This window comes from Sinocyclocheilus rhinocerous, unplaced genomic scaffold (genome assembly GCF_001515625.1).
Source record: "Sinocyclocheilus rhinocerous isolate Xijiao unplaced genomic scaffold, SAMN03320098_v1.1 scaffold960, whole genome shotgun sequence".
Taxonomy (NCBI): Eukaryota; Metazoa; Chordata; class Actinopteri; order Cypriniformes; family Cyprinidae; genus Sinocyclocheilus; species Sinocyclocheilus rhinocerous.
The window spans coordinates 37,052-49,426 of NW_015653482.1; the positions used below are offsets into that span (position 1 = coordinate 37,052).

The 12,375-nt window shown below is 35.8% G+C and overlaps 2 protein-coding genes across 2 annotated transcripts; both read left to right on the forward strand.

Annotated features, from left to right (window-relative positions):
• Window positions 1-2,186: 2,186 nt before the first annotated feature.
• On the forward strand, window positions 2,187-3,273 carry LOC107716248 (ecto-ADP-ribosyltransferase 5-like). Its single transcript, XM_016522631.1, has 3 exons — window positions 2,187-2,251; window positions 2,334-2,448; window positions 2,524-3,273. The coding sequence occupies exons 2-3, from the start codon at window positions 2,398-2,400 to the stop codon at window positions 3,271-3,273; spliced, it is 801 nt and encodes a 266-aa protein (XP_016378117.1). The 5' UTR covers window positions 2,187-2,251; window positions 2,334-2,397.
• A 2,932-nt stretch (window positions 3,274-6,205) lies between these two features.
• On the forward strand, window positions 6,206-7,108 carry LOC107716249 (NAD(P)(+)--arginine ADP-ribosyltransferase 1-like). Its single transcript, XM_016522632.1, has 2 exons — window positions 6,206-6,256; window positions 6,332-7,108. Exons 1-2 carry the CDS (start codon window positions 6,206-6,208, stop codon window positions 7,106-7,108), a joined length of 828 nt encoding a protein of 275 aa, XP_016378118.1.
• The last annotated feature ends 5,267 nt before the right edge of the window (window positions 7,109-12,375 follow it).

The following is a 12,375-nucleotide window of genomic DNA, read 5'->3' on the forward strand; positions in this document are numbered from 1 at the left end:
GCGGTGCGCTGAGGCCGAGGCCTCCGGCCAGAGAAGCTTATGCTTAAGTGGTGAATCAGGATGCTATTCCATAGCCTCGAGTCCTCTGATCTCCCCTCTCCTTTGGGGGCCCCGCCTATTTTAGCCACTCCTGGCTCCCCTTTCTCTCGCCTTAGTTGTGCTCTTCCACACTAGGCAGGGATTTGCAAGTCTGGCGGCGTGGGCATTCTCGTTCCCTTAGCGTTTCGACGCAGCTCGAGTTCCTGAAGGGGAACGTCTCCAGGTGACGCATGTAACCATGGTTCCCTGAAGGGAACGAGACGCTGTGTCTCAGGGCCATACTTCCGGCATCCTTGCCAGCGCTTGCTTCACTCCTAGAAGCTGACGCCGGTTTCACCGCACGTGCTTTTATGCTTCCTGGTCACTACGTCACCCCGCCCGTGACGTCTCGCCCATCCATTGGACTGATTACACATGTGATTCAGAGCATGGTCGCGCTGGAGGCGCTCCCTCAGCGTTTCGACGCAGTGTCTCGTTTCCTTCGGGGAACCATGGTTACATGCGTAACCTGGAGACATTTTATGTTACTTTAACTCATCAAAATAAGTTTCAATTTTTGTTCAAACTTTTTTATGTTATATGAAATTCAACTTAATTTTTTAAGTTGGTTTAATACGGTGGCCGAGAGAGCTCAACGCACATGCAAATAAAAAAAACACCTGCAAATTAAGAAAACATCTTCATCAATTTGACAACACACGCACTGCAAATGCTCACAGCACAACCGTTGTGAGCATTTGCAGCGAGTTTCTTTGTTTGTGTTGTGAGTTTTTACAGCGCGTTTCTCTATTTGTTTGTGTTGTTAGCATTTGCAGTGTGTTTTTGTATTTGATTGTGTTGCGAGTATTTGAAGCACATGTGCTGTCAAACTGATGAAGATGTTTTCTTAATTTGCTGGTGCTTTTTCTATTTGCATGTGTTTTCTGAAGTTGCAGTCCGTTGAGCTCTCTCGGCCACCGTAGTTTAATGTAATTTAAATTTAAATGACTTGTACAACCAAGCGGATTATATTTAAAACTTTAAGACAGCAACTGAACTTAAGTTTTAAAATTGAAATAGGTGGAATTTTTTTTACAGTAATTTCGAATATTTTAAATAATTCGAATATATTATTTAAAATTCCTTCCTTAAAATTCCTTAAAAGATATAATTTTACAAAAAAATATTTTATTTCCGCTCTTCATTTTATTCCTGTTCTTTATTATATTCATCTGATAATTAGCCATTCAATAGCAGAGCATCTAGGAGTGAAATTACCCATGCACAGTTCATTAGTAAATTCCTGACAAATTAAGATTAAAAATTCAAATTGGAAATAGTTAATCTCTAAAATGTTGAACAACAGTTTCAAATTTCATTCAAATTCAAAATAAACAAACTAATTAATTAATTAATTAGTAAGTGAGTAGCTCATTCACATAATCATGAATTAATCATTAATCAACTCTTATTCAGTTACTAGTTGTGTTGTCAGAATCAGTTGTGGCCTTTATCACTTCATCCTAAATGTCAAGGCCTAGACAGCGTCTGACACAATAGGATTGTACTGCGGGTAGATTTGAAACAGTATGTTTCATCTATCTATTATCACCCCTTAAATAGACGTTGTTCGTTATCTTTGGATTAGAGAAATGTCCTTGAAATTTTCTCCTACTATGCATCATTGTCATGATAACAAAGTATTACTCTTTGGTGAACAGATATACAATAAACAGAAAAAGAGAAAATTGTCCTTTTCTAATGAAAACTGATGAAACTCCTCTCTAGACCAGATCAAGAAATGATGATGCAAACTAAACTGAATCACATTAATTTAATTCCAACTCAGAATCTGTATTGCATCTCTATCATTCTATAGAGTCAGAATGGCTCAAAGTACAACTGATCTGGGTAAAAGCCTGAGGCGTGTTAAGCCTTGTTACACGTCTAACCAGAAGCCCAGAGTTTGTCCAGTGTGAAACCGCACATAGACCTTCACAAGAGTTGCATTATGATGAGCTCAACAGTTTGTTTAACACACTTCAGCTGTTATATCCCACAACACACGCACACATTATCAGTGATATAAAACAGCAACTTCCCCATCTTTTGGGTTGAAGAGTCGTTGTCGTCTGACTGTGACTCTTCTGATCTTCTAATCTCATTGTTGCTCCTGAACTTCGGAAAAATACTGAAAACAGAATCTGACAAAAAGAGACAACAGTATTCTCAGGTAAGTTTGGGCTTAAAGTAAAAGTAAATAATTCTTCAATCAGTGAATGTCACAGGTTTAATTGCATTGTGTTTGTTTATAGGTTGTTTAAGCATCTGCTCTTCACTAGATCTACTAGATCATCTGAGGGATTCGACTGAATCAAGATGCTGCTGATCATTGAAGCTCTTCTGCTTATTTTAGCTGCTCTAGGACAGGTAAGCTTGTGTTCTAGTATGAATATTACAGACATGAATACTGATTATTGATTGTTATGATTCCTGTTGCTGCAGGATCACAGAGGTGCTGGTGCTGCAAGAAAGATATATCCATTGGATATGGCACCAAATTCTGTTGATGACCAATATGAGGGCTGCACAGAGAAAATGGCAGACTTGGTGAAAACTAAATATCTGAAGATGGAAATCAGTAACTCAGCTGAATTTAATAACACTTGGCATGATGGTGAAAATAAAGCCAAGAATCCAGAGGATAATTTGAAACAGATTCATTCAGTTGCCATTTATGTGTACACTAACAATAATTCTGATGTATATCGTAATTTCAATAACGTTGTCCGTAGTGAGAAACAAAAATACAAAGACAAGACATTCACATGGTATTCACTTCACTTTTTGTTAACAGATGCAACAAAGATTCTGAAGAAAACACAAACTAAATGCTATTCAACATATCGTGGTACTCCAGTTGAATTTGCTAAGGACGTTCTGAACAAAGAGATTCGTTTCGGCTCATTTACGTCCTCCTCGTTTGATCAAGCAGTAGCAAGTGGTTTCGGACCTAGATCTTGTTTTGAAATTGAAACTTGTGAAGGTGTTTCTGTGATAAAATACTCTAAGTACCCTGACCAGGAAGAGGTGCTGATTCCTCCATATGAGACGTTTAAAGTCACTGATGTCAAGACGAAAGGGCAGAAAGGTGCCTGGTGTGACACTGTGTTCACTCTGAAAAGCACTGGAACAGTAAGTTACCTGAACTGTGGTGTTGATGCAAAACTAGTTCAAGACAGGGCAAAACTTTAAATCTTCATTCACTGTTTCTTCAAAGTGAACGTTGCTTCTGTTATAATATATGATTGTTTGATTAATTCTAAATAAAAAAACGATCTTCACAAGCTTTTAAGTAAATCAGTAATGACGCTTTGTAGTGTCATAAAAGTTAGCAATCATTTAATTTTTCTGCTTTGTCTTCTTTTGATCAAGTTTAACATGTAACTCTGTAAGCTGTGTATGGGGAAACAACTGAGTAGGCAAAAATTGTATTCTAATTACATGAAGAAATTATATAAAAGCATACTCTAAAACACACTCTATTCTCTATGTAATTCTTGTTATAAAAACATAAAACTTTATCATATTTTCATAAGGAGCCTAAACAATGAAATATCAAGAACGACAATGGGTCTCTTCAAACGTATACTTATTCATTACTATATATATATTTATATATTGTCTTTTTCAACAAATGATCAGTAAAATGAGGTGCTTCAGAAAATGATAAACCTTAATATTATGTAAGCTGTTTAATTTTCTATTCATTTATAAGAGGTTTGCAAATTCTGCAACTTGAAGTAAATACAGTGTAAACTTTGTTGTGGTCTTGGTTATCAACACTTTTTTTTTTTTACTGCTGACTGTGTAAAAAAAAAAAAAACTTGGCATAAAAAATAAAAAAAATACATCAAAGTTCAGAGAAAGAAGTACAGAAAGTAAGAAGTGCTGAGATATTAAGCATTGAAATCAGGAGCAAAGAGCCTAAAAGTTTCATATCCAGATGCAAAGCTTCTCAGAAAACCTAAATATATCTGACTGGGCGCTCACATTTCTTGACAAACTAAAAGACATAAATGAAATTTGTAAATGTGACCCTGGACCACAAAACCAGTCATAAGGGTCCATTTTTCGAGATTTGAGAACTGAGATTTATACACTGAATTTATATACTGAAAGCTGAATAAACAAGCTTTCCATTGATGTATGGTTTGTTAGGACAATATTTGGATACCCCAGCGACTTAAAACTGGTGTTGTGCCCCAGGGTCACATAGATTAGAAATTAAAGCTACACTGTAAAAAAATGACCGTGAATTTAACGGTAAAAGACTGTAAAAATGCTACGGTAAAATCCTGTTAAACGGTTAACGGTAAATTCCCCTACTATATACGATGAAAAACTGTATTGGACATTACATGTATTGGACATAAATTTTACGGTAGTATACCGTTTTTGGAAGTGAAAAAGACCGTATCATTTACAGTGAATAACCGTAAATTGACATTCCCAGAATTCCCTGCTTTACATTTCAAATTTGATGTTTTTTTTGTTGAAATAACTATGTTTCTTCTTAGTTTTTTTTATCAGTTTTGTATATTAGGGTTGTATGTTACACCTAATGTTGTTAAATTAATGTTTATTGCATTATTTCAGTTTCATGTGTGTTACCATGATGGTGTTTGGTGTTTGTGTGAATGACACTGTGCACCTTCTATATATGTTATTATTTAAAAGCTGCTTGTGATGGGCTTTGGTTCATCATGTGACTTTCTCATCACCACCTGCATTTGGTGGTTATCAGTGTATTACAAAGGTACAAAACAGATTTCAGTACTTCAATAAGGTTGGTATATTAACATTATATCAGTTAATGAAATTACGGTATTTAACTGTAAATTTAAGTTAAAATCGTAAAACCTAAAACGTTGCTACCGTATTTTTTACGGTAAAACTCCAGCAACCACAGCTGCCGGTTTTTTACCGTAAATTTTACGGAATTTTTTTTTACAGTGTATAGATTGTACTGAATGTCAGCTTGCTTATTTTGCTCAAGGTAAGGATTTATAAAGTCCACATGTCATGCAAACAAGATGCTTCTAACCACAGGTCAAGAGGTGTCATTCCAACCACAGAATTTTGTGAAGCTATGTGCAAATGTTCATTGGAACTATAATTTTCGGAAACAACGACTCAGTGAACTATGCAAAGTATCTAAAGCCTGCTCAAAAAGTCATTAAATGTTGCTAGATGATGTCATGCACTGTATTTTAATAATATATAAGTGAATGTCAAATAAAGCTGTTGTTATTTACATATTTTCTGTCAGACAACGAAACGAGTATGATATATAGTGACTGACCTAGTGTTAACTAGCAATCCAAAAAGTCACTTGATTTATTGCTAATCATTTTAAAAGGAATAAAAGTCACTATTTATTCACAAAGTTGCTAAATTGCCAGCACTGGTTGATAACTCCTGTTTTAAGTGTTTCCACATATTTTGCAGGACATTCATAGTCTTATACAAAATTTGTAAATATTATTTGTAAGGCCTTTTTTTGAGATGGAGACAGTAGAGATGATACAAGAATTGACAGGGCGGAAGAGATGGAGGCTGGGACTGGGAATAATGTAATTTGTATTTCTTTTGTTTAATTCTGATAATGTCTTCCAGCTGTAACTTTCATAGAGTCAGAATTGCTTGAAGTGTAATGTTTTTTTTTAGCCTTTGTCAGTCCAGTGTGAAACTACACGCAGACCTTCACAAGTGTTGCACTAGATGAGCTCAACAGTTTAGCTGAGCTGAATGCAACAAGATCACACTTCAGCTGTTATATTTCAGAAAACACACACACATTATTAGCAATATAAAAAGCAACTTCAGCCTCGACATCTGTTTGTTTGAAGAGTCGTTATTGTCTTGCTGTGAGCGACTGACTTTTCGGATGTTCTCTTCGTTGCTCTTGAGCTCCTGAAAAACAGCAAAAAGAAAACTCAGAATCTTTTAAGGTAAGTTTGGGGGTAAAGTACAAGGTCAAGGTTATTGGGCAAATCTATGTGCATGTTCTTACTGAAGTGATATACATATGAAGTATTTGCTAAGCCCTGTGTCTCTGGTTGTATTTCAGCAGCTGTTCTTCACTAGATCTACTAGATCATCTGAGGGATTTGACTGAATCAAGATGCTGCTGATCATTGAAGCTCTTCTGCTCAGTTTAGCTGCTCTAGGACAGGTAAGCTTGTGTTCTAGTATGAATATTACAGACATTAATACTGTTGATTGATCATTATGATTCCTGTTGCAGCAGGATCACAGAGCTGCTGCTGCAAGAAAGATATATCCATTGGATATGGCACTGAATTCAGTTGATGACCAATATAAGGGCTGTAGAGAGAAAATGTCAAATCATGTAAGGACTAACTATCTGAAGAAGGAACTCAATAACTCAACTGATTTTAGAAATGCTTGGAAACATGCTGAAAAGAATGTTACCCGTAACTGGAATATTTTCAGAAAATTAAAAAAAGAACATAAAATTGCTATCTGGGTGTACACTGACCCAAATTCTAAAATATATGTTCAATTCAACAATGACACTCGTAATGGCAAAAAAAACTACACAGTCATGACATACAAATGGTATTCCCTTTACTTTCTGTTAACAGATGCGATACAGATTCTGAAGAAACAACAAAATAAATGCTATTATACTTATCGTGGTACAAATGTTAAATTTAATGAGCATGATTTTACAGGCATTCGTTTTGGCTCATTTACATCCTCCTCTGTTTTTCCTGGCAGGGCACACAGTTTTGGAAATGTATCTTGTTTTGAAATTCGCACTTGTGAAGGTGCTAATATTACAAAATATTCTAGGGTTCCTTATGAGGGAGAGGTGCTGATTCCTCCTTATGAGACGTTTAATGTCACTGCTGTCAAGACAAAAACAGATCAGAAAAATCTCAAGTGTCAGACTGTGTTTATGTTGAACAGCACTGGAATAAAAAGTGACCTGAACTGTGCTCTATTCAAGAAACCATCCAAGACCATATCAAAGTACTATGATATGCACAGACCAAAGTGATTTGAATTTACAAATGTACATCGGTTAAACACAAAAAAAAAAAAATAATAATTTTAATAGTAATTTTAACATTATTTTGTTATGTGTTTAAGTACTAACCATTTAACCTGTAGGTACTACATGTTTTTTTGTTGTTATTGAAAATTGATTGTCTTGTTATATTGAATTACAGCATTTGTCGGATTGTACAGACAAATTAGAGTGCTTAAGCTTTTTTTTTTTATCAGATTCACATTCAGCTTCTGTTAACCAAATACATCTCTCAAAGCACCTTATTTTCTCTCATAATTCTCTTTGATAACAAAACATTTTGTGACTGCATGTTATGGTGGGAACATAAATGTGACCAACTGGAAAAATTATGAAAAATCATTATCCTGTGAGGAAAACCTTGATATGGATAATTTATCTCTAACATACTACACAAGATACAATTTTAATTATATTTAATTTTTTTTGTAATCTTATCCTTTAAAAGTAGAATGAAAGTAAATTATATATCAAATTAATTTTGCATGTACAAATGCCAGGATTTGACAACTGTGAATGGCGTTTTGTCCTTTTTTTATCAGATTCACATTCAGCTTCTGTTAACCAAATAAATCTCTCAAAGCACCTTACTTTCTCTCATAATTCTCTTTGATAACAAAACATTTTGTGACAGCATGTTATGGTGGGAACATAAATGTGACCAACTGGAAAAATTATGAAAAATCATTATCCTGTGAGGAAAACCTTGATATGGATAATTTATCTCTAACATACTACACAAGATACAATTTTAATTATATTTAATTTTTTTTGTAATCTTATCCTTTAAAAGTAGAATGAAAGTAAATTATATATCAAATTAATTTTGCATGTACAAATGCCAGGATTTGACAACTGTGAATGGCGTTTTGTCCACCATTTCACCTATTGTTTATGGAAAATGGGTTGAATATAAGGACCCCAAGTTTTAGGATTATGGTAAACAAGGTAAACAAGCACAACTGCATGACTGGGTTGTGATACAGGTACATTCATACTTTTTAATGCCATTTTGTCACTTCAGAGAAACCGATACAGATGCATTTTATAGTTGGTGTGTCTCCACCTATTACACAAATGTATGATTCTTGATGTATGATCTTGACTTTTTAAAGTGCAGTATTAGAGGCCAAGCATCAAAGTTGCATTGGCATCTATTGTATCTATAAGTTTTCTTACTATTCTTCTGATCCCTTTGCTATTAACAGGCAGCACTATATGGTAAAATGTTATTAAATTTGGCACAGTTTTAGGGCAGTTTCTGAAAAATCATCTGACCAAATTTGGTGTCAGTTTCTCCAAACCTATAGCGCCACCAAAAATTCAAATTCCACTTCAGTTTTAGCTAGTGAAGTTTGTAATAAATGGTCTAGAAGCCACTTTTAACCACTTTTGTTCTGAACAAAGCGGTTTGTTTTGGTTCTGTCACATCACATCAGAATCTTTACATCACATTCCTGAACAATTTCATAAAGGATTGCATTCTTTCTAAATATCCAGGCGGATTTTTTGAATTAAAGAGGGTTCTTGGTGTTGGGTCAAGGTAAGCTAAACATTTTAAATGCACTACATGCGTCAAGATGACATTTGTGATATACAAAAGCCACTTTCCTCATCTCTTAGTTTGAATTGTTGTCTGGCTGTGAGTGACTGACTTTTCTGATCTACTCCTCTCGTTGCTTCTGAGCTCCTGAAAAATAACAAAAAGAAAAACATAATCTGACAACAAGAGAGAACAGTATTCTCAGGTAAATTTGGGGTTAAACTAAAAAGGTCAACAAAACACTATATACGTGATTCTTTCAAACCAGGGGCGTAGAACATCAGATCATGCACAGGCTATCCTGTCTGTTTGAATTTAAATCGATATTTATTCACACCAGCTCTTGAAAACCTCTATGCGAACACACTTACCCGAAAAAGTGCGGGGGACGAATTTACGTGGTATAAAAAGTGGGGGGGAGACGTCCCCCGCGTAATCTACGCCCCTGTTTCAAACAGTTCTGATACTAGAATGAATATGATTTTAAAACTTATATATGTTGGTATGTATGTACATGTTCCTATTGTGAAATATTTTGTACTTGCTAAACCCTGTTGTGTCTCTGGTTGTCTTTCAGCATCTGTGCTTCACTAGATCTACTAGATCATCTGAGGGATTCAACTGAATCAAGATGCTGCTCTTCTTCTCATTTTAGCTGCTCTAGAACAGGTAAGCTTGTGTTCTAGTATGAATATTACAGACATGAATACTGATGATTGATCATTATGATTCCTGTTGCTGCAGGATCACAGAGCAGCTGCTGCTGTTGACGTTGCTCCTGAGCACCTGAAAAATAACAAAAAGAAAACTCACAATCTGACAACAAAAGAGAAAAGCATTTTTTTTAGGTACGTTTGGGTTTAAATTAAAAGGGCAATATAACAGTTTTATTGTAAAAATCTATGTAAATATTGCTTTCCATTTATAGATATAGCATTTGTTAAACCCTGCTTTGTTTGACTTTCAGAATCTGTGCTTCTCTAGATCTGGAGATTTGACAATCAAGATGCCGCTGCTCATTGAAGCTTTCTCATTTTAGCTGCTCTAGGACAGGTAAGCTTGTGTTTTAGTATGAATATTACATACATGAATACTGATGATTGATCATTATGATTCCTGATGCTGCAGGATCACAGAACAACTGTTGAAGGACAGATATTTCCATTGGATATGGCACCAAATTCTGTCGATGACCAATATAATGGTTGTACTATGAAAATGGCGAATCTGGTGAAGACATTTCTAGAGAAGGAAAGATCTGGCTCAGCTGAATTCAATAAGACTTGGCAAGAAGGTGAAGAGAATGCAAAGAAAGCAGAGGATAACTTGCAGCAGATTCATTCAGTCGCTATTCATGTTTACACTAACAAAGACTCTTGTGAAGGTGCTAATCTGACAAAATACTCTAAGTATCCCGATGAGAAAGAGGTGCTGATTCCTCCATATGAGAAGTTTAAAGTCACCACTGTCAAAAACAGGACAGATCAGCCTGATCTTTGGTGTGAAACTGTGTTTGTGTTGAACAGCACTGGAAAAAGTGACCTGAGTTGTGCATTGTTTAACAGTGGAAACCATGCTGCTTTCTTTAATGTTCTACTAGTTTTGCAAATATTATTTTGCAAAGTGTTTACCTGCTAACTGGTATATTTTACATTTCACGTTGTTACTAAACTCATGATTTACTCACCCTCAAGGCATCCTAGGCGTATAACTTTCTTATTTCAGATGAATCCAATCGGAGTTATATTAAAAATTGTCCCGGCTCTTCCAAGATTTATATAGGGATGGCTGACGCTAAACTGACGTTTCGACGCAGTGTCGAGATCCCGAAGCATAGATGTTTCGAAACACTGCTCCGAAGTGTGATTCAAAACACCCATGTCACGTGACAATGGCTAAATTAAGCTTTGGTGCGGTTCACAAGCGTTTCGACCGACAGGCGGCAAAATAAAAATCTTACAATGTAACAAATGTGACAGATTGTGGCTTGATTTCTTTTATTAATGTTCACTTCTCATGACCAAAATAACCATAATTATTCACAAAGAGGAGCTTAAAGGTTACAAAACCAAGCTCATGTAGACACATGTTAAAAACTCAACACATTATATATATAAAAAAAATCTAATCAATTAAAAAATACAACTATAAAAAAATCGTAATTGCTCTTACAATGATGTGGACACACTTTATTGTTTGACATAAGCCTAAACAACGTAGGTTATCATTTGTAAATCGTTGTCAAGGCAGAGCAACACGTGCAAGTGACCACTACAGTATGTGTCACAGTGGAGACAGGTGTCTGATTGTTTCGAAGCCTTGACACAATTCGGCACATTTGCTTCAACTGTCGGTGCGTTCCAAGCGGAATATATCACCCTCCGAAGGGCACTTCGGAGTGAAAACAATCATGGCCGCATTATTGAAGGGTCGGTCCAAACCGAAGTGCTCAAAACTGGCCACTTCAAAGGGCCTTTCGGAATGAAGGATTTCGAAGGGTACAACTGATGGGCACTTCAGGCCCCCATGATCCTTTGCACAGGGAAGTTTGACGTCACAGAGTTTGACTTCACCTATAAATGTATGTATAGTATTTTTCTATACTAACTGTAATATTTAAAAGAGTTAGATTTGGTACATTATTATGGTCAAAACGACATTGTACTTCAACAATAATACTTTACAGCTACCTTTATCAGTCCATTAAAATGTCTCAAATAGACACATAATATACATTACAAACAGGGTTTGAAATTAACACCCACCAACCCGCCAAATGCGGGTAAAAATCAGCTGTGGCGGGGAACGCTGTCAAATCACTAGCCAATTTGGCGGGTTACTTTTCGTAAGTTATGTTCACTAGGCCTAATTAATTTCTTGGGGAAGTTCATGCAAGCCAAATCTGCGCAGGTTTAGCGCAAATACTGAACTCGTGAGACATCATGACATTATCGAGTATATTGCAAAAAACAAACAAAACACACCTACAGAGGCACGCATACGCGACGTGATGAAGTCTGGTTAGACCAACACAGGCTTTAGAGCGCGTGCGCATTTAGAGTGCGTTCTTTCACTATCGAGTATATTGCAAAAACCAAACAAAACACACCTACAGAGGCGTGCATACAGGCGTGATGAAGTCTGGTTAGACCAACACAGGCTTTAGAGCGCGTGCGCATTTAGAGTGCGTTCTTTCACTGCATTATTCAGAATATTAATATGCATTAAGAGTGATCACATAATTCAAGATAAGGGGGCAGAAAATGTATAAATTTATATCAATTCATATAGTTAATCATTATCACACGAAGAGTGCCGTTTTTTCTTAAAAATATCAGCATGGTTACAAATGTGATATTGATTTTATACAACAGTTCAATAAACAATAAGTTAACATCAAGATACTTACGTTTTAGACAGCATATTGGCTGTTTTTGTGCTATTTCGGCGCTATTTCACCAACAAAAAACATTCCAAACACAGCCACAGTACTGTTTTGCGTCTCTGAGCAACATGACATTGTTTCGTAACTGAATGAATCAACCTTTAAATGATTCGGTTCAATCGCAATGACTCACTTAACAGTAACTCGCTGCCACCTGCTGGCGGTTTTAATTTCACATTTAAAGTATCTTTTCATTTTTTAAATAATTTCAAATATCAGTATTCTACATTTCATGTTTAAAATATCAAA